This window comes from Maylandia zebra, linkage group LG18 (genome assembly GCF_041146795.1).
Source record: "Maylandia zebra isolate NMK-2024a linkage group LG18, Mzebra_GT3a, whole genome shotgun sequence".
In the NCBI taxonomy this organism is placed as follows: Eukaryota; Metazoa; Chordata; class Actinopteri; order Cichliformes; family Cichlidae; genus Maylandia; species Maylandia zebra.
This window is the reverse complement of record NC_135184.1, coordinates 14998747-15023519: the sequence shown is the minus strand read 5'-3', so window position 1 is coordinate 15023519 and position 24773 is coordinate 14998747. Positions and strand designations below refer to the sequence as shown.

General features: G+C 41.3%; 1 protein-coding gene across 2 annotated transcripts; it reads left to right on the top strand.

Annotated features, from left to right (window-relative positions):
* Positions 1-7368: 7368 nt before the first annotated feature.
* On the top strand, positions 7369-24564 carry mmp16b (matrix metallopeptidase 16b (membrane-inserted)). 2 transcript variants are annotated; one of them, XM_004542876.4, is made up of 11 exons: positions 7370-7848; positions 9464-9612; positions 9876-9890; positions 10163-10279; positions 11368-11672; positions 13866-14027; positions 14458-14675; positions 14764-14902; positions 17388-17538; positions 20184-20299; positions 20668-24564. In XM_004542876.4, exons 1-11 carry the CDS (start codon positions 7720-7722, stop codon positions 21027-21029), a joined length of 1863 nt encoding a protein of 620 aa, XP_004542933.1. In that variant the 5' UTR covers positions 7370-7719; the 3' UTR covers positions 21030-24564. The 2 variants fall into 2 exon arrangements, with proteins under 2 accessions (XP_004542934.1, XP_004542933.1); XM_004542877.3 differs by lacking the exon at positions 9876-9890 and having other exon boundaries at positions 7369-7848.
* The last annotated feature ends 209 nt before the right edge of the window (positions 24565-24773 follow it).

Below are 24773 nucleotides of genomic sequence, written 5' to 3'. Positions count from 1 at the left end.
TCCACTCAGCTTATAGCAGTCTGGCCATTGTCCTCTGACCTGTGGCGTGAACGAGGCATTTTTGTGCAGAAAACTGCTACTCACTGGATTTTTTTATTTCTCTTTTCCAGACCAGAAAAAGACCCTGGAGATGGCTTTGTGGGAAAATCTCAGCAGACCAGCAGATTCTGAAATACTCAGACCAGCTCGGCTGACCTCAACACCTAAATCACATTTCTGCCCCAGTCTGATACTCAATTTGTACTTCAGCATGTTGTCTTGATCATGTGTACACTGAGTTGCTGCCATGTGATTAGCAGATTAGATATTTGGATCAACAATCAGTTGAGCAGATTTACCTGATAAGGTGCCCAGTGAGTGCAATTATACTGAAAACTACAAAAATGTATAGCTGCATTAAAATCAGACTGATATTTATTAGTTTATATAGTAATTGATGATATCTAATCAAAATCAAATACATATTCACTTTAAAAAACAAATAAATATTTTCTGAATTGCAAATAAGGATAGTACAAAATGGTTAAACATTGACTGGTTTTCCAGTACTTCCTGCTGGTTAAGCCAATATTTACTGAAAGGTGGCCACATTCCTTGGCCCAGTTTTCTAATGCGGCTTTAACAGAGACTGGTTCTGTCTGTTTTTGGTGTGATTTCAATCCTTTGGTGTTTTTTATGTAATAACACTGACCCAAGTGGCTGCAACTGGACTATAGAGAGACAAATATGTACGTACAGCATAGTTTTACAGCCAAACGCCTCCTTACTGGTGGATTTTTGTCACTTTGCAGAAGACCTGGATCTATTTTAAGTAAACACCTAGGCAGAAAAAGCTAGTATGATGATGACTCATCCATGATACCAAGGCCTATAACTTTTAGAGGCCTCACTGAATGTGCCCATAAAAACAAAGCCAACAGTAAGTTTTGACATCCTGTTTCGATGTTATCCGTATTCATTTGGCGATGTATGAAAGACGGTCGTCAGAATCAGTGTCAAGCAGGGGTTGAATGTACAAAATGTCTTGAGAGTGCTGACAGAGTGTCTGTCTTATGAGAGCTGAGCCTAATTGGACGTCAAGCTGCTCAGATGTGTTTGTTGTTGTATATCAGACTCTATGGGGACAGGAGTGATGGAAATCATTTTTCACACTGGTGTTTATTTCATTATCGCAGCCTAATGGCACAGCAAAGCGTCTTTGCTCGTACTGTTGGAGGAAGAGGTTATTGTGTCTGGTGAAATTATAACCATTCTCCTCGAGGAGAAATTACCTAATGCGAGGCTAACGTTTCACTTGAGACGGCACAGTGAGCTTTTGTTCCCTGTGCTATAGTCATAGTGCAACTGTCAATTTGACTGTTCTTCGTATTGTGATTGCTAAAAAAAAAAAAAGTCAGTGGCCCTTGTTGTTTATGAGCATTTGATCCACAAGCAAAACCTGACTTAGTTCTTTGTTGAGAAACCTTTGTTGACAAACACAGCAGGAACACGTTTCTTATAGATGTCACCAGGTTTGCACACATGCAACCGACCACCTGGTATTGAGGTGAAAAGGAACGCGATTTGTCCCTTTCTTCAGTTAGAATGAAAAAAAAAACACAAAGCTGGAGTTATTCTTTGTCTTTACGCTGCTGCCTCTTCTTCTCTCATCCTCTCCCCCTCTCTCTCCTGTTGCTACTTCAATCATGAAACTGATCAGTGATCAGCTGATCGGCTTTTCTGTCACCACTAGCCTCGTCTCTCTTGTTTGTTTATTGCCCATTTTGCGCCAGAACGAGGAAATCAGCGGATGTCGCGTGAAACAACAGCAGTACGTTTAAGCTTGATACGCTGTTGTTAGAATTTATTTAATATTAATTTCTAGTATCAGCTGATGTTTGCTGGAGCCACATCGGTAAAAGCTGCTGGTCATGATGTCGGTTTGGATATCTGTTGAGAGGGAAGTGTGAAGATGAAACCAGGAGATGTCCTTACTTAATCAGTAGAGCTGAACAGGTGATGGAGAAACAGGTTTACCTTTTAGGTGACATGAATGAGTTGAAGGGAAGTGGTGAACTGTTTCTGAGAGACAAATAACCCCAGGATACTTTTCTAAGTAGCTGACAGCTGGTAACTGTGCAGAGGAGGATCTAGCAAAATTTTGACAGGGGGGCAGGCAGGACATTAACAGGGAAAGAGGGGCACAAAGAAATAATTTTCTTTCTTATTCTCATTTAAACTATCTAGCTTTTAATACATAATATTCAGAATCTTACAACCAAAGTGGTCATCTGATGTACAATGTATAGAAATCATACATATATACGAATAAGATAAGATACCAATAAGACCAATATTGTAAACTAAGGAAACACAATGAAGATATAAATTGGTACAAAGTTCATAAAGCGAGCGATTTTACCAGGGAGGTAAAATATTCCTGTTGTACTTTCAGTGAAATAAATTTCACTAAAAGATTCAGAGGAACGCTGGTTTGAGTGCGGAGTCAAGGAGGCAATTTACGTGAAAAGGTAAAGACCATCTCTGAATCGAGGAGGGGGCCTAAGGGTACATCTTTCGCCATCTTACAATGCTGAGATTGCAGCCATTCCCCAACTGTCTGTGAATGGTACTCATGGCCATTGATCAGTGGGTTTTGGTCAATGGTTGTTGATCAATGGTCATGAGAATTTGCATAATTAAGATTAAGGAACTGACCTCCCAGCCAATTGTTCTTCAGTGTGCTGGTTTCAGTCATTATGCAAATGTACTGTTTATATGATTGGGGAAACTGGCAGTCAGCTGAGACTGAAGAAGTGACAAAACGTTTCTCCCACAAAACGCTACGTCCAGATGAACAGAATCAACTTTTGGAGATTTACTTACCTGGATGATTGAGCATGCATCATAAGGTTTGTCTCACACTCAGCCACAGTTGAGGCAGAGAGGAAAAAAAGGGGGAGAGAAATCACCTCGGCTTCTTTCCAGAGACCAATTTCTACACCAGTGGCCAATATTTCAATTATGAAATGTTTCACAGTCTGAAAGAAAGGCGTTGCAGTCGCCATCCACATTCTGCTCTGAGGCTCTGTGTGTCTTGGAGAGCTGACAAAGCAGAAACACTGAACAAACAAGAATAATGGCCAGAACCAGGAAATCAAAACAGAGTAAGATAAAGAAAGAGAGAGGCGGACGTGTTCAGAGGATGAGAGATGACAGCTACGGCTGGTAAAATAATTGCATGTGCTACCTTGTAATAGTCTCACATTTTCCATCTCTCATGCTAAATAAGCGCTGCGTGTTGCGGTATTTGTTCCTCAAGTAAGATTATAGATTAGCAGTACGAGTTAATTAATCAAGCTCATATTCGCAGCTTGAGGTCTTTGAAGTGCAGTAAAAGTTGAGCAGTATAAATAATCCTCAACCTCTAAAAACATTTCTTTGACTAATGTTTATACAAGGACTCTTATTAAGTGGTTCAACGAGGCAGAACTGGTACAGTATGTGACCATGTTTTTGATGGAGATTACCCCTTTATCCCTAAGGTCTTATATCTGATAAGCATGACAAAGCCCAGGTGGGCTGGCAACATCCCAAAATATATATAGTTTTAAAACAAGTGCAACAAAATAACAATCCCCACTGCCGCTGCTGCTGTTGTTATGTCGCTGTGCTGTTTCTTGTACATGGCAGGGTTGAGACTGCGCTGAAGAAGCAAAAAAGAGGATTAAAAAATACGGGATCATACAGGATCAGCTGTCACTCGGAGCCATAGCATCCCTAGTTATGATCCAAAGAAGGAGGATGCAGATAACCAACACAAATGAAGCAGTTTAGTAGCATAGCAGCAGTTTTTGATCTTCTACAAACTTTAGCTGGTTCCAGCTTCTCAGACGGGAAGTTTAATGCTTTCTTTTGCTCGTGTGATAGATTAACACAAAACAAACTATGTTTTGGCCTATTGTTTGAGTGGGGAAAAAGTAATTTACAATGGGCTGTCAGAAATGATACTGTGTTTTTACATTGTCCTCACAAAAGGATGCATTTTAATTAAGCTGGAATAAAACCCTGGGAAAGCTCTACTGTTTTGCATTTAAATGTGAGACACCTTTCCCCCCCCTAAATTAGATATAAGGCACAACAATAAGTAGATCATTTATTTGAGAACTCACGATTACCTTTTTGTAGAAAGCATTATTGTACATTAGGTGCTTCTCCTGGAAAATGATGAGCGGAACCATCAAATTTTGTTTCAGCATCTTCATAATGCAGATTAATCTGCTTTGAGTGTATAGCATTAACTCTTTGACTCCTTCCTGTGAATCTCACTGCTCTAGTTTGGACTGTCATGGCTGCCATATTCATGACATGTGAGATACTGCAAGGCTGAGATTAGATGTGAGTGAATCCCTAAAAGCTTTAATAATAGCATGATAAATCCTGTCTGCAGTGGTATGGTTGAAAAGCCCCAGGCATTCACAGCAAACTGTCAGCCACCAATTAATTAGGTTTAATTAGAGAAGCCAGTGAGATTACCTTGTATCGCACCATCTGGCCCCCCTCAAGGCAAGTCTCCTTAAGCTAAACTTAGTAAATAAAATAGTAAAAGGCAAATATTTGATTTTAGGAATTGTTTGTTTTGTAATACCGAGTTCACGTGCACACGCACAAACAAACACACGCGCGTGTGCTCGTGCATGCTCGTCTTATTGCATTATGGTTTACCTCTCCTGATGAGGCCCCTGGTCTTTGGCCCTGAGCCACGTTCAACTTGTCGGAGCATGTGGTCTCCATGACATCTCAGTGCGTTACACAGTAAACACCTCAAAGTAAATGAATGAACGGTTTTAAACCAATGACCGTCCCTTTCTCAACTTCTCAACCAGTCACATCCTGTTTCAAAACATGGAACAGCTTGTTCACAGTTATGAGTAATGGCAATAATCTCCTGAAGGTTGTGTGTGCTCAGGCTTCACAGGTAATTTAGCTGTGTAGCTCTAGTATTGTGATGTGTGCAGCTAAGATGAAGAAGCCATACTGGTAGTAGCACTTTACAAAATATATAAGTGTGTGTAGTAAACGCATACACCAACAAAGTAATACACATATGTTAGAATACAATAGAATAAAATTCAACTTTATTGTTATTGCACATGTCACAAGTACAAGGCAACGAAATGCAGTTTGCATCCATCCAGAAAGTGCTTTAGCAATAATATAGATATATTACAAAAAAGGGTCTATTATAGGTATGTTACAATGTACACGGTATGAAGGTTTGTTATGAATATGCTATAACTATAAGTATGTACAGGCTATGAACAGGATACAAATATGAAAACTATACAGAAATATGAAATATTAACTATATAAGTTATAAACAGTTGTAAAAAGTTGTAGAACTATAATTATTGTTTTGTACAGAATGATTGTCTATACAGCATTTACAGTAGTGCAGTTTAGATTAGTGATATGTGGCTAATTTCTATAGTGGGTATATAAAGTGCAAGTGGTTGTGAGTGGTGGTTCAGTCCATGTTTGTTTTTGTCCATTGTGTGTGTGTTCAGTTATAGGTGGTTGTGTGTGTGTGTGTGTGTGTGTGTGTGTGTTCAGTCCATGAGTTAAATGTGGGTCAGATGTCAGGAGACAGAGTTCAGGAGTCTGACAGTCTGACATGGAGTCTTTTATGATTAAAAGATCAGATTCACTAAGAATATGTTCATTTTTGATGTTTTGAGTATATTTAGTCTTACTCATGGCTCAAGAGTGGCTCAAGAGTTGAGCCTTCCAATTACAAGTTCGCCTTGTAATCGGAAGGTTGCCGGTTCGAGCCCCGGCTTAGACAGTCTCGGTCGTTGTGTCCTTGGGCAAGACGCTTTACCCGTTGCCTACTGGTGGTGGTCAGAGGGCCCGGTGGCGCCAGTGTCCGGCAGCCTCGCCAGTGCGCCCCAGGGTGGCTGTGGCTACAATGTAGCTTGCCATCACCAGTGTGTGAATGGGTGGATGACTGGTTGTGTAAAGCGCTTTGGGGTCCTTAGGGACTAGTAAAGCGCTATACAAATACAAGCCATTTACCATTTACTCTTATAAACATCTAAATATGCATAATAGTCATAATAAATGGTTAGAATCTAAGATGACATTTTCACTTATGTGTGTGCTCCTTAATAGGCTTTCATTTCTCAGCATCACAGCTGGGTAGAGGGTTACTTTCCTAAATCTGGTGACACTGATCGCTTCCGTGCCCATGCCATCATATTTCTTCAAATCTGTCATTCAGTGTGCGTGACTACAGGAAACTTTGAGTCATTCGTGAGTGATTGACTGGCTGCAGCAATGCACAATGCAGGTGATATTTAATCCAACCTTGTATTGTGCAAGTGACAGATCAGAAATGCAGCGTAGATTTAATCAGCTCACATTTCTCTGCAGGTAGCCTCATTCTTTCCACTTGAACATCAGATTCAGACACTTTGAAAAACAAGAATTCCTTTTGAAATTGTCCATAGGTCAGACAGAAGAGCGCAGGATAGGACACGCTGGGAGGCTTAAACGTTAACTAGGCCACTCAGCTTTCCCTGATGTCTCCATACGATCTTTTTATTCAGTCCCTGAATTATTTTTCATGTCTGCTGGCAAATAAATCACACCTGCCTCCCTCCTGGGTGCAAACTGTGTGCAAACATTAATAATGATGGTAATAATAAAATAATATTTTTAAAAAACTCTAAAGTCTGATTTGATTTTTGTCATGAGCTCCTACTGCACTCCTTCCCACAGGCCTAGGGCCTTTCTGTGTGCCATATCAAATGAATGTCGGATTAATTTCTCGCCTCATTAGTTTATATGGGGTGGATTCCTGTCTCAGTTTGTCCTGTCTTCAGTGTCCTGGCAAAAAAAAAAAAAGCAGCTAGTGGCTCTTTCTTCAACGAAATGCTGCCATCTGGTGGCTCGTTATGCTTCAGGCAGGTTTTTGGTGCCGTTTGAGCTAAAAATGTCGATCAGGTCTTCTATTCTGGGTCCTCAAGATTGAGGGCACATAGTGGGATAAGTGCAGGACCAACATTTAAAGATAAACGATCATGCAATTGATCAGCATCTGTCCTGATACACTGTATTTGATGGTTATTCGTGGCACGGGACTATTTAGCAGTTTGTCTAGCGCATAAAGGCAGTTACCTGCTTTATCAGAGCGAAAATGCAAGCCACACAGTTTAAAATCTGGCTTTGCGGCCTTTGTTTTTCGGCATTTAAGATCAAAACATACGGCTACGTGTGCGCTTCAAACTGCACAGAGCCGTCGCCTTTGCAATGTAAACGTCAGATGTGCAGGCAGTGCTGAGAAATTGCGTTTTTATCTCGTATGCACTCTGTAGGGCAGCTCTTATGATGCTGCCAAGCAGCGCTGCGCTGTGTGAGAAATCAAAGCGCAGGCGTCGAGTCGGGAGGGAGCCTATCTTGCGCAGGCTGGATACTGTACATGGCCATTGATGCTGCTGGATAGATGTAGCCCCCGATGTAAATAAGAATGGCGAGGGCAGCGGGTCTGACACGCCGAGTTATCTCTGCTTGACATCGGAACATCACACCATCGGGATTATATTTAAGAAGAAAGAAAGAAAAACGCGGGGTCCGTTTTTTTCATCTGAATCTGTCTTGACAGCTCGCCCGATGGTTTTCATTTGACACAAAGCAGACGGGCGGCTTCTTCTAATAAACACTTGGGAAAAACGGGTCATTATGACCTTAGTATCCTCCAGTAAAAGAAAACCATCGGATTGTTTTTACGCGGCAGCATTCTGCTTGCATCTTTTGCTTTGGATTTCGTGTGCCGTGTCCGGAGAGGGGGATCATCAGTTCAGCGTTGAGGTAAGATAAATGGCCTCCTACCCCCTACCACCACCACCTCCCCCCGACTCTGAGAATCATAAATGACCGTGCTCTCTCCTCCACATCGTCTGCCTCAGCGTGGAAAAAACAAAAAAACAAACAAAACAAAAACAGAACAGAACATGTATGTTGAGTTACCCACGCTATCCGTGGGCACATGCGATAAAGCATAACATGGAGACATTCCAAGCCTGTCAGGACAGCTCACGCACTGGAAAAAAAAAACCCTCATTTGTTGGGTGCAATGAAACAGAAGGATGCTCATTTCAGGTTATTACATTGTGGTTCATGAAGTGAGGTGATCCAGCCCACTGATCCAAAATGTGCACATATGAATGCACTGAGATCCGTCTATTTAAAGTACAATGAACCCAAAAATGCCTCAGCGCGTCTGTTGTATTGCTAGAGAAGCTACTTTTTTGACAGGTCATCATGAAGTGAGATGTGCTCTGGCAGCATCACAGTGTTGGAGGAGATAAAACATCTAATGACACAAGTTGCATAATAGGATTTGCTTCTTTTTTCTACCTTATTAATTGATGTCATTTCCATCCTCACCACAGGCTCCCCTCCCACCACTCGGAAGAAATTAAATGCTGAAGCTGACAGTAACACACACACACCATTATTCAATTTAATGGCTCAATGAAATCTTGCCTGATATCTCTCTGAAATCTGTGCCTTTGAACAAACACAACTCATACAGGAAACACACCACGGGAGAAACCGGGAAAAATAAGAGGGATAAAAAAAGGCGTTTAGCAAAGCTGAGTAAGGGACAGAGGCAGAAGGGAGGGATGGGCAGAGGAGACAGTTAGTCAGATTAGCTAGCTGGAACATATCTCATTGGCTGTGTGGTGATAGGGAGGCACCTGGTTGGTGTGTGGACAGCTGTGGATAGTGTGGGTGCCAAGCTCACTTTCAGGACTGAACCTGCCGGTGCCCCTGAATGATTCTCAGCTTCACCTCACTTGTTTGCATCAAATCACACTCTGGCTTTTTAGGGCAGGAGGAGGCAGGGCCACAGTCCTGCTCATGAACACTGACCGAGAGCCGCAAGACACGAACACTGACTAAGGTCAGCAGCAGGGATTCAGCTGCTTTTGTTTTAGCAGTGCTGTCCACACAAGCAACCCTTTAAACCCAAAAAAATGTGCTTGATAGACAATTTAACTAAATAACTGACTATAAATTATTGTATATGTGTGTTTTTCTCAAAATTAGCTTTTGATACTCTCAGGCATACTGTGATGTTAAATAAAACACTGCTGCAGCTCATTCTGTTATTTTATTTAATATTCAGTAGTACTGTAGCCAAAGGTTAGTCACTGTCTCTTGTGAGATGCACAATGAATGATGCACTTTCATATTATTATTATACTCCCACTTTTAATGTATTGTATACATTACAAGAGTTTGGTGGATATGTGTGTTGTGTGGTGAATCATATGCCTTTTGTAATATTCCCAAACTTGCAAAATGTGCAACACTGTAGTGTAATCTTTCCTGTTTTCCTCTCTCAGATCTGAGCTTTGGTCTTAAACCAAAACAAAATATGATGGCTCAAATCTTTCTCCTTCTTCACCCCTTGCAGGGATGGCTACAGAGGTATGGCTACCTTCCCCGCACAGAACCAGGCATGTCTGTCCTGCGATCGGCCCAAACCATGCACTCAGCTCTTGCTGCCATGCAGCGTGTCTACGGGCTCAATGTCACAGGGACACTGGATGAGAAAACCAAGGAGTGAGTGTATACATGTGTGGTGGACGTACTTGCGCAAACACAAACAGCTGAGCAGCACATGCACTTCCACTAGGCCATTAATGTCATGTTAATGCATTATGCTCCACTTGTTCATTTAAAATGCAGAAGGACGGACTATCAGTATTGCAAAGAATTAGTAAAGAGACAGAGATGTTTGTTTCACCTCGCGTCACCTCGCCTCACACAACCTCAGTTGAAGGTTTTAACGCTTCTCCCTCTTCTCATTTTGCATGATGATGCAGTGATATCACCCTGAGGTGAGAATTAAAGTTTTACCTATGTATTGTGTTTGTTTTGTAGTTGTGACGTGGGTATGAATGAGAAACATGAAGGGCTGTAGTTTGGAGTAGTTTAGCGCTGTTCTGCATTCCTTATTTTGGTTCTGTGATTCTCTGGCACCTGTCAGGAAGAGAACTGCTGAGTTCACTTCAATGATTCCTGTTGTCTTGTGACGCAAAACTGAGATCCAAAGTTTTTTAGTCAGCAAACTTAAGTCACCTTCTCTTCTCTTCTCTTCTCACTTTTTAAGCTGGATGCAAAAGCCACGCTGCGGTGTTCCGGACAAATTCAGAAGCACGTCAAGGTCACGGAGGCGGAGATACGCTCTGACGGGACAGAAGTGGCAGCGAACACACATAACCTACAGGTGACAGACGGCTGAGGCATGTTGTCATAGGGAGGTTACGGATTCAGATCTGCTAGTGTTAATTTCCTCAGCTCTCCTCTGTCTCTCATCTCCTCCTCTTTAACCACCTGGGATCACATGCTCCGTGTTGTCATAGAGACCGAGCAAGTACGTCACGTGTGTGTGGGGGGCTCGCGCACAAAAATACAGTGATAATCACACATCCAGAAACACATAAATTAACACATAAATGTACCCATGTGTGCTGCGAGTATGTTTGCTCCACAGTTATAAATAACTTGGTGGCGAAACCAAAAAAACAAAAAAACAAAACAAGATCAGGCTGTTTTGTTTTGCTTTTTTTTCTCCTGTTTTTTGTTTTGCTCGATCATTTTCATAAAACAAAACGAGCCGTTTTGTTTTATGAAATGGGGGCTTTTCGCTCCCCGATATTAAATTGTTTGAAAATTCACAGTGTAAATTATCCATAATCTCAGCAGAAATATTTAAACACTCATCTTATCAGGCCCGATTAAGCCCACGCTTTTAATAGGTTCTGAGAAGAACCGATAAACGGGTCTTTGGCACAACTGCAAATTGACAGGTTTCTGCAGTAATAGACGATAACACTGGCAATTTATTCAAATCCTCCCTTCTTGCCTGAATTTGAATTGATGAGCCACCTCTCCTAATGGAATGTCAATCAGTGCTGAGCCAGTGCTGCCGCTGCTGACTGCACTTTATTCGTGAAAATGAACGGGGAGCGAGGAGAAGATTTCCCATTCCTCTCTGCCTGCCAGACACTGATAACGACTGCTGTGTTAAAAGTTCAGTAAAAAGCTGCCGGGCTTGAAATAGTTGTCAAGTGCAACTTTTTTTTAAGGATCTTCTTCTCATTCTGAAAAGTGTGTGTGTGGGGGGGAGGGTGATCAGACAAATTAACAGGACAATGAAGCAGGATGTGTTTTATTTTCCTCCCTGAAGTTTGGAATTATATGCGATTTGTGTCTTTATCTAAACTCGGACTTTGCAGAGTATTTTTAGAGCGAGTTCCTCGACCACCTCTTCAGCAATCTTTTCACTTGGTATGCTTGTTCGGTTTCCCGCAGCATAAAAAATGTTACCCCGAAGGTGGGCGCCCGTGAGACTCACGATGCCATCCGGCGGGCGTTTGACGTGTGGCAGGGTGTGACTCCCCTACGCTTCGAGGCCGTTCCGTACAGCGCCCTGGAGACTGGCAGGCGTGACGTAGACATCACTATCATCTTCGCTTCTGGTTTTCACGGTGACAGCTCACCCTTCGATGGGGAGGGAGGATTCCTCGCCCACGCCTATTTTCCGGGCCCAGGCATAGGAGGAGATACACACTTTGACTCCGATGAGCCTTGGACGCTTGGGAACCCCAACCATGATGGTGAGTGAAAGGGAAAGCTGGCGTGAGGGATGAGACAAGGTGACTAAGACCGGCAACAATGGAGCAAGCAAAGCACAAGAAAGGAGAAGCTACAGCAAGGATGGGGAGGGAGGTGGGCAGGGGGGATTTTAAGATAATTAAAAAAAGAAGGGTTTTAAATGCTGAATGTTGGCAGGAAGGTATATAAACAAAAACTGCATGGAAGATGTGAGGAAAGCACAGAGAAATAAAAAAAAAAGAGGTAAATGAGGACTGACTGAAGGAAAACCATCTAAATAAAGATGGCTCGGCAGGAGGGCAATATGACAGAGATGGTATCACAGGGCATGAGTGTGAGGGATGCTTAACCAAAAAACTAAGAATGCAGAGATGTCTTTGATCCGCCCGTGCTCTGTAAAGACGCATCACTCCATCTGTCAGGATTTTGATGTTTTTTTGTGGTGTAATAAGCTCTTTACACGAGAGGATAGAAGGCCCTACTATTTTAAGATAGTGGTTGCTGGCTTATTCAGTTTTATTGAATTTGATGTAGCCCACTGGTATTTGTACCATTATATAATTTAATATTAATGATATTAGGCTACTTTGCTAATATCCATATGCTAAGTGCTTGCATTCTCCCATCCCATCCGGTTTATTGGGGTTGAGGGGAGGCAGGGGAGGGGTTACAGTTCACTTTGTGTTTGTTCTGGTAACCTGTTTGCCACCCATCAGCTCCTCTCCCTCTCTCCCCTTTCTTCTCATGCCCTAATGGTAACTGTCTCAGGCTCCTGAGTTGAATTCACGTTCACCCTTGTGCAGCATCCCATGGTTATCCATTTGGAGTGCTGGGGCTGATTTTGAAAAGCACCCGTCTCAGCTTATGTGTCTGGAAAGCTTTGCAGCCTTTAATGGGCTTTCACAGCGGTGTAATTGTAAATGTTGCATGTTGACATGTGCGCTAATGGTAGCTCGGGCTTGTCTCCTGGGAGTCCTTATGGGACAATTTGGGTTAGGTGGAAGAGGCTGGTAGTGTTAGATAAATGGTGGTGGGGGTGGGTAACCTTTTAGCTGCTGGCTGACGGTCAGTCGCTGGTCTGTGCAGCGCTCCTGGCAGAGGGGGATATCATGTTGTAAAGGGCAACAATCTCCTGGGGACAGCTTCAGTCACAAGCTGTACTTAAATGGTGTACTTCTCTCTAAATCAGGTTGACACTATGAGCTGAACGCTGGCCATATGTACCAACTGTGACATTTTTATTTTTTCATTTGTGTGCGTGTGTGCGCGCGCGCTTGCATGCAATGGGACGTAGACTCACAATGTTTGTTTGCGCCAACATTCATATGGGTTCAGGTGCAATAAATGAGCGCTTCTTGCCCGATGCCCTGGGCAGCAATCTGAGTGTGTCCCTCCCCGCTCGCTGATGCTCTCATGTGGCTTATCTTCCTTTAAGTACTAAAAGAGAAAAAGTGCACCTGTTTCATATTTTACCTCCAGTTCGCTTTCCTTGTAACTTTTTGCACCACATTAGCTCAGTGGAGGTACAACTGGAGCAGATGGCAGTGAGTAATTATGATTTTCGCTGCTGATAAATTAACTATTATGCACTGAATGGTTAGTCTGTAAAAAAAAAAAAAAAAAAGAAAGAAAGAAAAGAAAAGAAAAACTGTGAAAGCTGCACCTGGAGAATGCAAAGCCTTGAAAATACTTTGTGATTTTTAATCAACAGTAATCCAAAAGAAGCAGGATTTTAAATAACAAAACAATAAAAAGAATCAAATTTTCACATTTAAAATCCTGTGAGTAGTACTTGTTTGGCATTTTGGGCTCGATAAATGGTTAAACAATTATTGGATTTGTCTGCACAGAGCAGGTTACATATTGATGCTAGGTAATCATAAAAACTTTTTTTCACACAGTATTTTTTTCTTTTTTGTGAATCTAGTTTGCAGGGTGTCTCTGTACTTTTCACTTGTTAAGCTTTTGCACTGGTGATAGCTGTGGATGGAGACCTGTGTTTACAGGTTCACCTGGACTCAAGAGCAAACAGATTTTAATTGAAAAGGTCAAGAATCAGGGTCATCATACCATCATGAGTGTTAATACTGTTAATATTTGCCTGTTCTGTTTTATCATAATGTGTAATCTCTCTTTATTTTTTATGTTTTTGAACTTTTGGATTCTAACTCATGCCATCCTCTTCCTCTCTCCAGGTAACGACCTATTCTTGGTTGCGGTTCATGAGCTGGGCCACGCCCTCGGTCTGGAGCATTCCAATGACCCCACTGCTATCATGGCTCCTTTCTATCAGTACATGGACACTGAGGACTTCAAACTACCTCACGATGACCTACAGGGCATCCAGAAAATCTACGGTAACTTTCCCAAGTGAATTTCTCTTCAGAGCACGAGCTGAAAGTCTGAAAGAGCACGTAATCAAGACTCTTACGTCTTGTTTTGTTCCAACACTTCACTGAAGCTGTATAGCAAAACAACATAAATAGACAAGCGCTGAAGCTTAGTCACTTGCTTATTCAAATGCTGCTGCGTCAGTCATATTGGGTTCGATGCCAGTAAGCAGCATTTGTCAGCTGTTAAAGAGGGCAGCCAATCTATGCTTTCAAAACAACGTGAGTCCACTAATGCTCAGCCAAAAAAAGGATACAGTTTCCGTGCCAAAATAAAAGGCGCAATGGCCAAAAAGCTGTAAACTCACTGGACACCGACTTAAATCTTGATGAAAGTTTTGAAAAAGACGAATATAAAGGAATGCAGATAAAATACGTTCTATTTTGGGTTTTTTAGGTCCACCGGATAGAGCCCCACAGCCCACCCGGCCTCCACCCACAGTCCCACCTCCTCGCTTTCACCCTCCTTCCGACCCACGTAAACACGATCGCCATGCCAGACCCCATCGGCCTCCACTGAGTGCCAAACCCTCCAGCCCAAACTCCAAACCTAACATCTGTGATGGAGGCTTCAACACTCTGGCCATTCTCCGAAATGAGCTCTTTGTGTTCAAGGTAAAATCGGTCATCACATCAGAGCATTCTGGGATTTCATCGGTGGCGATAAAGAGCAGTGATGATTTGACCTTGTCCGTTTTTACAGGACCAGTGGTTCTGGAGGGTACGAGACAATTCAGTAGTTCCTGGCTACCCCATGCAGATAAGCTACTTCTGGAATGGCTTACCTCCCAAAATTGATGCCGTGTATGAAAACAGCGAAGGGAAATTTGTTTTTTTCAAAGGTAATAACAGCAACCGCTCTTTATTTTTTGTGTGTGTGTGTGGGTGTGACTGTAGTTCAGCTACTGGTAGTTAACACCCCCTTTACGTTAACTGGTCCTAAATGATCTGTTCATGGCATTAGGGCACCAAACAGTCTAATGACTGCAGGACCAAAGAATAATGTAGGTTTCTAAACATGAATGTAAATATGACGGTGTATTTTAGTCAAGGTAGGTAAAGAAAAAACTAAGCCATAAAGAGCAGGGGGGCAATGTGTGATACTGCACAAACAACCTCTAATAAATTTCTCGCAATTTTACCATTTTAGAACGAGACATCAAATATTCTCTGAGATGATTAGGTCATTAATTTCAATAAAAAGAAGAATTAAGAAAATGTAAGAAAATCAGTATCAGCCTTTGCACTCATCGCTACCGATGGCTGTTTATTATAGCTTCAGTGGCGGACCTAATCATATTATACTTTGCAATCAAAAGGGCCAGAATTACCAGAATTACCACAGTTTAGCGTGAACTGAGCCTATTTAGAGGAAAGCAAATTAGACGAAGTGACAGCTTTTGTGCGCGTGTGCCATTTCCTGTTTATTGGAGGCACCAGAGGTGTGATTGATTGGTTGATCCACACATGCCAAAATTGAAGCTATTGCTCCAATATGACAATAAATGTAAAAACAATGCTACGTTTAAAATTACATATGCTTTTGGGGCAAGGAAATGCATTCATATTTGCCAGGCTTTACTAAAAAAACATTTTAGTGTAAAAAACACAAATTTATACAACAAATCTTCTTTATCCTTAACTACAATATATGTAGCGAACAGTTTGCCACTAAAAGTTAAACTAAAGAAATGTTCCTACCAATAAAAAAATGGACAAAATGTGCTTTTATTAAGTATCCTGGGTACACACCGGCTACATATGTGTATCTAATAATGTCTGCGATTTTGACTATGGGAATATAACATGGGATAAACAAACACGCCAGTATTTTTTAGTCATTTATGAGTTCTTAGGCATCCCAGAGCACACCTGGGTGAGAGTTAATCCATGGGTGTGCTCCCATACAGAATGAGAAATTCAGAGACACTAGTAAAGCTGCTCCTGTTTGCCTCTTTCTCACACACACATGCACAAAAGTCCAAATATGCTAATAGTCTCTAACAGCCTACCTCTTTCCACATTTTAAAAATACAACCCAACTATTTTTTTCAAGTTTTTAGGCTTTTAAATGTTAACATCTATCTTCCTTCTGTGTTTGTAGCCAAGCTGTTTACATCCAATTTTTTATTAGCAGCGAGCCACAGATCAAATTAGGCAGGATAAGCAATCCCACCACAATTTCTGCAGAAATTCCATATTCTGGTTAATTAAAATAATATTTTATTGCATACCATCACTTCAAGAACACTGGAAAGGGCATGTTGTGTTGTGTTGGTATGTATATGTGTGTGTAAAGACCTGATATTCAAAGCGCAGAGAAAACGTTTATTAGTCCAAAGATTAATCCAAGATGAAGGCCAGTGAGTCCAAACCACAACTAAACGCATAGAGAAACAGACATGCAGGTGACAGGCAACACAACAGAGCACAAATTAAAACACACAGCTATTTATACTAGGACCACACTGAGGGTTAACATGGTAAAACTAATAGCACTACATGAGTGACAACAGACTATCAAAATAAAACAGGAAGTTACTCAAGAAACCGCAACAAGACTTAAGCTTGACACAGAAGGACACAAAGGACAGAACGAGAGATTGCAGAAAATAAAGCATAAGCAGAATACTAATGGGAGCAAACAGGAACTGAAACAAAGCATTAAGGCACAAAATACAAAGGAATGTGAAAATCTGGGGAGCAGGGCAAGCTTTACAGTACATATCTTTCTTTTTTTTTACTGTAACAGGCGACAGTGAGGTTGTTTTTCTTTCTGTCTGGTAGGAGAACGAGTGCAGGTCCAGTGGAGCCGTCCGTCCACCAGGCAGATTAACATGACATCTGTCACTCTGTGGGATCAGAGTGCCTCATGCTTTATTTATTCACTCATAGGGACTTAACTGTGTGTGTGTGTATTGGTGGGTTTGTGCATGTGAGCGTCGAGCTACTTACTGCACAGCAGCCCTTCTTTGCTCTGCCTGAGGCATTTATGATCAAACTGAATTAAATGCAACAATAGCTTCAATAAAGCTCAACACAACAAGTCTCAGTAGAGTTGTCTTCAGAGCATCAGCTTGCTGTTTATTGTATTGTACTGTAGATAACACTGCATAGATTTTCCTGCTGAACACATATTCTTAAAACAAGGTGACATCTTCTGACTCGTGAAATTACATGAGCAGGGGAAAAAAGCCTCAATGAAAAGAAAGAAAAGCAACAACACAAAAGAGTTGAATGAGCTGAAAGCCCGTGGTGCTTTTTTTGAACTCATATTTAGTTATTTGCTTTGTCCCAGTGCAATCTAACTTTGCCCGTGTATTTTAGGAAACCGTTTCTGGGTCTTCAAGGACACAACTCTCCAGCCTTCGTACCCTCAGGACATCTCGCTGTTCGGGAGTAGCATGCCCACACAGAGTATTGAGACAGCTGTCTGGTGGGAGGATGTCGCCAAAACCTACTTCTTCAAAGGAGACAGGTCTGTGTAGATTATTAGTCGTGTAAAGATTTGGACAGAACTGAAACTGCTCAGAGTAAAAACACCATGCACCATGGGGACATTTGAAGGATAGAATGTTTTTTAACATATTCTATTATAGATAGCATATGATTATTAGATTATATATCTATTATACACTCATATATTGATTACATCACATCCACAGTGTGCCTTTTGTCCTGTCTCCCTTCCCTCACCCCAAGCCGTTCACAGCAGATGGCTGTCCCTCCCTGAGCCTGGTTCTGCTGGAGGTTTATTCCTGTTAAAGGGAGTTTTTCCTTCCCGCTGTTGCCAAGTCCCTGCTCATAGGGGGTCGTCTGTTTGTTAGAGTTTTCTTTTTCTATTATTGTCTTTACCTTACAATATAAAGACTGTTGTTGTGATTCACAACTATACAAATAAAGTTGAATTCAATTTAAATGTTTTAACCTTTATGTTACGCAGCAGATCCTAAAGACAAAAGAAAGCATCTTTTGTGCTTTCCTCTTCCTCCACTGCGATATAAGGGGAAGGTTTTTGGCTATGCTTGGTTTGGACACCTTTTGCAGCATTGATGGCCTGAAGTCTCCTACAAGTGTCCGTCAAGCTTGGCACATCTTCTCTTTTAAAAACATTATCTCTCATCCATCTTGGCAGAACAGTTTAAGCTCGATCAGGATTGTCAGTGAGCTCCCATTTTTCTAGTCTCTCCAGAAATGCTGTTTTGGGTCCAGAATTCAAGACGTGAGCTTTTGCCTAAGCTGGACCACTTTGGAAAAGGTGTCCAGTCCCTGTTGCTGAAAAGCCTCCTGACAGCATCAGGTTGCCACCGCTGTTTGACTGTGCAGATGGGTTTGTGGAGGTGGTGCTCAGTGGGCGGTTTCCAGCCTAGAATCATGGTGATATACTTCAGTCTTCAGTCTGTAAAATGTTGCTTCTCTGGAGTTGTTAAGGTACCTTTTGGCAAATGCCTGGTGGCCCTCATGAGGAATGGTTTGATTCAAAGTAACCACTTGGTTCTTAGTTAGCAGATTACTGAGTTTGATCTGTTTGGCCAGATCAAGGAACCGCTGGGGATTTGAGATTTCTTTGATTTGGGAACGATGGAGATTACTACCTTCTTTGATCTTAAAAGCTTTGCATCTGGACTGTATGTTATCCTGTGCATGGATTCATGCAGAGTATAATTGGGTACCTGCAGTTTGAACTGAATTGAATCCAAGGATTCATTCCAAGACACCAAATATGAGAATCTGGTGTTTATCTGAGTGTGTTGCAAGTCCTAAAGTTTGAGTTTATGCCAGAGTGACTCACATGTTAAGCTGTCAAGTTAAATCATATCCTAAGAGGTCATAGGACGCTGTGATGGGAGCTGACAAAATGCTTTGTCATGATACTATCATCCCAAACCACAAGTTGCCACATTTTGACAAACAAGACATTTTGTCTTGAGCGTGATTTTATCTCTCTCTCTCCCCGCGTGTATGACAGGGAGGTGTTTGTTCTAATTCAAAGAAATGACAGTTTGCAGCGAGATTTATGTGCGTGAGCACGAGTGTATGAGAAGCACATCAATCACAGCTACTAGTGAAACAGATCTATGTGGCAGATACACACAGAGCATGGATGATTGATTTACCACTTTCTGTGGTCATGTGAAATACTTGAAGTGTGTTGCTGATCGTTAAATAGTCACATGGAAAAAAACGACATTTGATTGCAAGTTATAGATATGAGTTTGTGACAGTAAGCAGAAATCCAGTGCAGTGCTCTCGTCATCCCAGGCTATGATGTCTTTGTTTTCCTGAAGGTAAATGCTGAACTACAGTTATTGCTTTCTGGGCTTAGTGCGACTTTTAAGCAGATCAACTTGAAATGAAGGCCTGTTCTGTGTTGAACTGGTTGACCTACTGAGCAGTAGACCTATTTTCAGTGTTGCAGACATGTTGGTGAGTCCTGATTATCTCAAGCTAAACATAGACTTTGTCTCCCAAGTGGTTTTGTTCTATATTGCATAATTTATATCTTACACAAATAAACAGAGCTGTAGCATAAATTCAGGCAGGCCATGATGTCAAGCTCAGCATAATCCTGTCTGTCAGCTGCTTTTGCAACCCACTGTTATCCCAACTTCTCCTTTTAATGCTGCGTCTGATTATTATGTCTTATCCACTGATCCACTGATGGCTGCTTGTATGTGCATGATCCCTGCTCATGAGTGTTTCAAAACATCTGTCGCCATCAGTATTAATATCTCCAATTAGCTAAAACGTCAATGTCATTATTGAGGTCCTGGCCAGCAGTTCTTTACAAATCACTGCCACCCAACGCCTTTGTGAAGTCCCGATTAAGGGAGCTGTCGAGTAAAAGAAAAACTTAGCGACAATTTTTAAAAAAAATATTTAAGTGTGTTTTGAGGAAAGTAGTCCTAACTCCTTGTATGATATTAATGCCTGTGATGTTCAAGGCTACAGGGTTGTTAAAATGACAAATACATCTATTGTTTCCATTTTAAGTGACTAAGTGATGGTAACACAAGTGTGCTAACATTTTTTAATACTTATTATGACTACTGCACTAACTAACAGGTGTCCCTGAACCTCTGTATTGACTCTTTTTTGATATATTTGCCTGTCCTGTTGTAGATACTGGAGGTACAACGAGGATATGAGAACCATGGACCCGGGTTACCCAAAACCCATCACCATCTGGAAGGGCATCCCTGACTCTCCACAAGGGGCTTTTGTGGACAAGGCCAACGGTATGTTTGCATTACTGACTGTAAAATCTGTAAGAAATAACAATGTGATACCAGATGCCTGTAAAAGGTAATAAAAACAAACACAAAAACAGGAAGTTGATAAGTTTATGTGGCAATATCCAGTTTGTTTTTGACTAGTATGTAGTACTATAAAGTAGTGCAACCAGCTGTGAAATACATTTAGAGTAAGTAATGTGTTTTGAGTGGGCGGCAGGGGCAGCTGAATAAGACATGTTGATTCCAGCTGGAGACCTTTGGTGCATCTTGCAATCCATTACTTTGTTTTCCAGCTGTCTCTACACTGTTTAACAAATTCAAAATATCCCCAAAAAGTCTTTAAAAGACTGCCTATATCCCTAAATCCCCAGGTTTCACCTACTTTTACAAAGGAAAGGAGTACTGGAAATTCAACAACCAGCTGCTTCGCGTGGAGCCTAACTACCCGAGGTCCATTCTGAGGGACTTCATGGGCTGCGACAGCCTACCCGCCGACCCCGATTGGGACTGGAGCCCCACGGTGGTAGAGGAGCGCCACTATGACAACGGTGATGCAGACGTTGTTATCAAACTAGACAGCGCTGGAGGTACGGAGAAAGCGGTGGCCATTGCTATCCCCTGCGTTCTGGCGCTGTGCATGATGGTCCTCCTCTACACTGTTTTCCAGTTCAGGAGGAAGAGCACGCAGCGCCACATACTGTACTGCAAACGCTCCATGCAGGAGTGGGTCTGAGGGATTGTCGCTGCACTGTATAGAAAGGGTTGTAAAGCTCTGATAAAGGTCTAGTTATTGCTCCAAGCCCTAAGTACAGTAATTGGGAGCGCTGTAAAGGGTACAGCAGATGAGGTTTGCCATGTAGGCAGATTTCAGAACTGCTCGAACTCGTGACATGCAAACTGCAAAGAAGTGAAACGATCAGCAGAACTCAAACGAGGACGGTGCTGGAGCCACACCTATGTCTAACTAATATGTATGTATCAGCTTTGACTTTTTCTGTATCTTGGAATGAACTCAATTAAGTGAGACAGAGTTAAGCTTGTGTAAGTGGGACCTTTGTCTATCCCCATCTCTGCACGCCACTTAAAAAGCCCCAAGCACTAACTTCAGTGGACAAATTAGATATAGGCTTCTACTTTGCTTTCATTTCTTAATTAAATTGCCCTGAGCTGTGCTTTCCTTAATTTAGGGTCCCCTGTAAAAGATTATTCATTGTGCTGCGGATTCACACACGAACCAAATATGACCTTTTTCTTCCAAAGAGGATTACTGCTTGATGTGTTGTTTTTGATGGGATTTTTTTTTTCCCCTGCGTGGATCAAACTTCGTGGACCATACTCTGATTTTCTTTTGCCATGTCTATTCATATCCACCCGTCTGCTCGCTAATCTGTTGGGATAAGACGCAGCCGTTAGAGGTAGGAATTCAAGACTGTTGTGGAGTCTATCTCCAAAACAGGGGCCAAAAAAACCTCTCTGCAATATTCATGAGACTGCCTTAACCACACATTGCTTAAAGTTCCCTTTGCTCTCTTTCTCCTTTTCTCTGGTCCAGAGAGTTGAAGATGCTGAGTGAATTCCTTACTGCCCAGACGTTAAAGCAGTATTTGAGGAGGTTTATTGTTCTTGAAGTGTGCTAAGCTGTGCCTGGTGGAAAGTAGGCTATCAGCTTTCATTTACTCCATCACCTGAGGGTATGAGAGAGGAGGGCGTTTGTTGTACACTGTAAAAAACAAACAAACAAACAAAAAGGCACAAATGTGCGGGTAATTTACATTGTGCATTACCTGTTTTCGTTGTTGTTGTTGTTTTTGGTTTTACAGAAGTTTCCATGAACGGTAAGTGGTAAAATCGAAAGGTCATTAAAAAAACAAACCATGAGTAAAATATAAATATGGAAAATTAATTCATTTTAAAACCGTACATTGTACTGCATTTCTACTATTTTTTTTACAGTGTATGTTTGAGGGAAAAGAGGGGTGGATACCCACATTATAGATGTACTGTACTATTATTGAACTATTATATTGAACAACCAACAACCTGCATCCTTTTTACCTGCCCGGTTTGGACAACAGTACTCCAAACAGCGTTAATCCATATATTTTAAAAAGCTTTACAAATCCATGTTTTTTTGGTACAAGGTTTGTAAGTTTACATAATATTTCATATCGAACAAAATAACTTGATCCACCTGTTTTTTTGAAGACAACATATTTCTTAATAGAAGCAAACAATCTCTACTTACCACAAGCACAACACGTATCAGTGGCCAGTGCTGTTGCCCAGATTGCTCCATCGTCTCACTACTTTGTGCAACAAGGTTTTGATGCACAGCACTGCTGTAATCAAGAAAATATGTCTAAACATGCAGAGGAATTAAAAAGCAGAAATAAAGACACTAACTTATTTTGATATTTGAAAAAACTCTTAACCAGGTTTGTCTGTGTTTTTAAAACTCAGGCTGTTTTATGCAATCTAACTCTTGACTAACCACTATACAAACACTATGTTACATTAACAATTTACTAATCCCAGTTTATAGAACTAATAAAAAATGGAATTAACAGGATTATTTGAAAAACAAAAACAGCTAAATTTAATCTAAAATATTTCTCATATACAGTATAATATGTGTCATTTAATATATGCATAGTACATATATAAATCTTATGAATTTAGGAAAACAAAACAACATAAAAAGACAGGCTCTCTCCGAGGTGAGATGGAGCCAAACTGAGCAAAAGCTTTTCTGTCACCATATAATGTGTTATAAATGCAATACAGCCTGGATCCTAATTAATATGTCGGTCTGCCATATATGTAACGACGGGGTTGTGCGGCGTAGCATTTCTCAGAGTATGCCAGATGATCCATCTCCATTCATGATGTGATTTCAGTTCTTTTTGCTACTCTTTTACTTGAAATGGTCCTCGGCACCAACTGTACAGGATATCTTACATAACCCTCCGCTGATATTGAGGCAATGCCATTTTATAACATATCAGATAGGGAATTTTAGATTTAAAATGTTCTTATCTTTGAATGATCTACTGAAAGGTACATGTATGGAGCTGTGATTGATGGGTTAAAACCTTTATTATACATAATTTGTAACAGATACAAATTAAATCTTAAATAAGGGCAATGCATGCCGTGTTTAAACTAAGATGTCATTCTTTCATAGCCGTTGCCCGTGGGTCATCCTCGTACCAGTCTTTCCCTCGGTATTTAGATGAAGTGGTTGGTCAGACTTGGATTTTTTCTGCTCAAAGCATTGGCAGTCATGCTATATGATCCATGTAAAAATGGCTAGCTTCCTTCTCTGTCCTTGCTGTTCTAGTTTTCATGCAACAGTCAACAGTAATGAAAGAAAATGTAAAGACAGGAGCAGCTTTGCTTTCCCGAAGCAGTGCTAAATCGCTGTGCACATCAGTCCCTGTCGATCCATGATCAGGTTGAAGCAAAAGCCTTTGGCTCAGTGTCGTGTATGATGTCTTATCAGTTTGTGTGTTTGTGGTGAGGATCTGGTGGCGCCAGAGCGTGTGAAGTGAGGCAGGTCAGTACTGTATTTATTGCCGTATTTATTCCTGTGTGCTCAGAACCTCAACTCTCGCATTGCATTGTACTGAGGGCAAGAAATTGTCAATAAAATGGGAGTGAAATGCAATATTTTTTCTAGTCTCACAGCTACTAAGTAATCCTTGTCCTTCTGTTACTGCCTAAGCAACAAACCATTTCATGTGGCATATGGTTTTCCGTCTTTGAGAGGGAGACCAAATGTTTAAAGGTTAAAAACTCTTCAGTGAACTTTGTCATGCATCAAGTGAACGAACCGCTGGACTTTTTTTTAGATATGTGAAAAGCAGAAGGTCACAGCGCGTCAACATGTCCTTGGTTGTCCCCAGACTCCTGAGTGCTTTTTTTAAGGTCTGCCTTGACACATGCTGCTAAGCATTAGGGCTAATTTAGAGTGTCATTAAAGGAAGTGGATGAGGCTGATTAGACAGCAGTCATTACACCAGAGAGGCAAGAGACGAGGAGCATTCTGCAGTCACTGCAGTCTAGATGTGATAGCCAGATGCAGTACATGCCATATATACTCCAAGGCACAGTGTATAAGAAGTAAACATTTGGCATAATATGTATATATATATATATATATAAGCCAGACTGTATACTGTTTCCTTCAGGCAGTTCTGTTTTTAATCCATCCATTTCATGGATAACGAACATGCTGTGTGTTGTAAATAAAACAAGTGCATAATGAACGTGTCCTGTTATCACGCTCTCACACAAACATAACCCGTCTCTCCATTACAGCGACAGCATGCAAAGGCACATTTATATGCAGCATTAAAAGATAATTTATTTAAGAAACTGGGATTCAGTTTTGCACAAGATACATTTAGCATGTCTGAAATGAACAGTGACAAAAGCAATCAAGAAGACTCAATGTTCCAAGCTTTTAGGCCTTGAT

Excerpts from the sequence above, each read along its gene's own strand:
- mmp16b (XM_004542876.4), top strand. The coding sequence starts at position 7,720 with ATGACCTTAGTATCCTCCAGTAAAAGAAAACCATCGGATTGTTTTTAC. Across the intron at positions 14,028-14,457 it reads GGGCATCCAGAAAATCTACG|GTCCACCGGATAGAGCCCCA; the intron begins GTAACTTTCCCA and ends TGGGTTTTTTAG. Across the intron at positions 20,300-20,667 it reads TTTTGTGGACAAGGCCAACG|GTTTCACCTACTTTTACAAA; the intron begins GTATGTTTGCAT and ends CTAAATCCCCAG.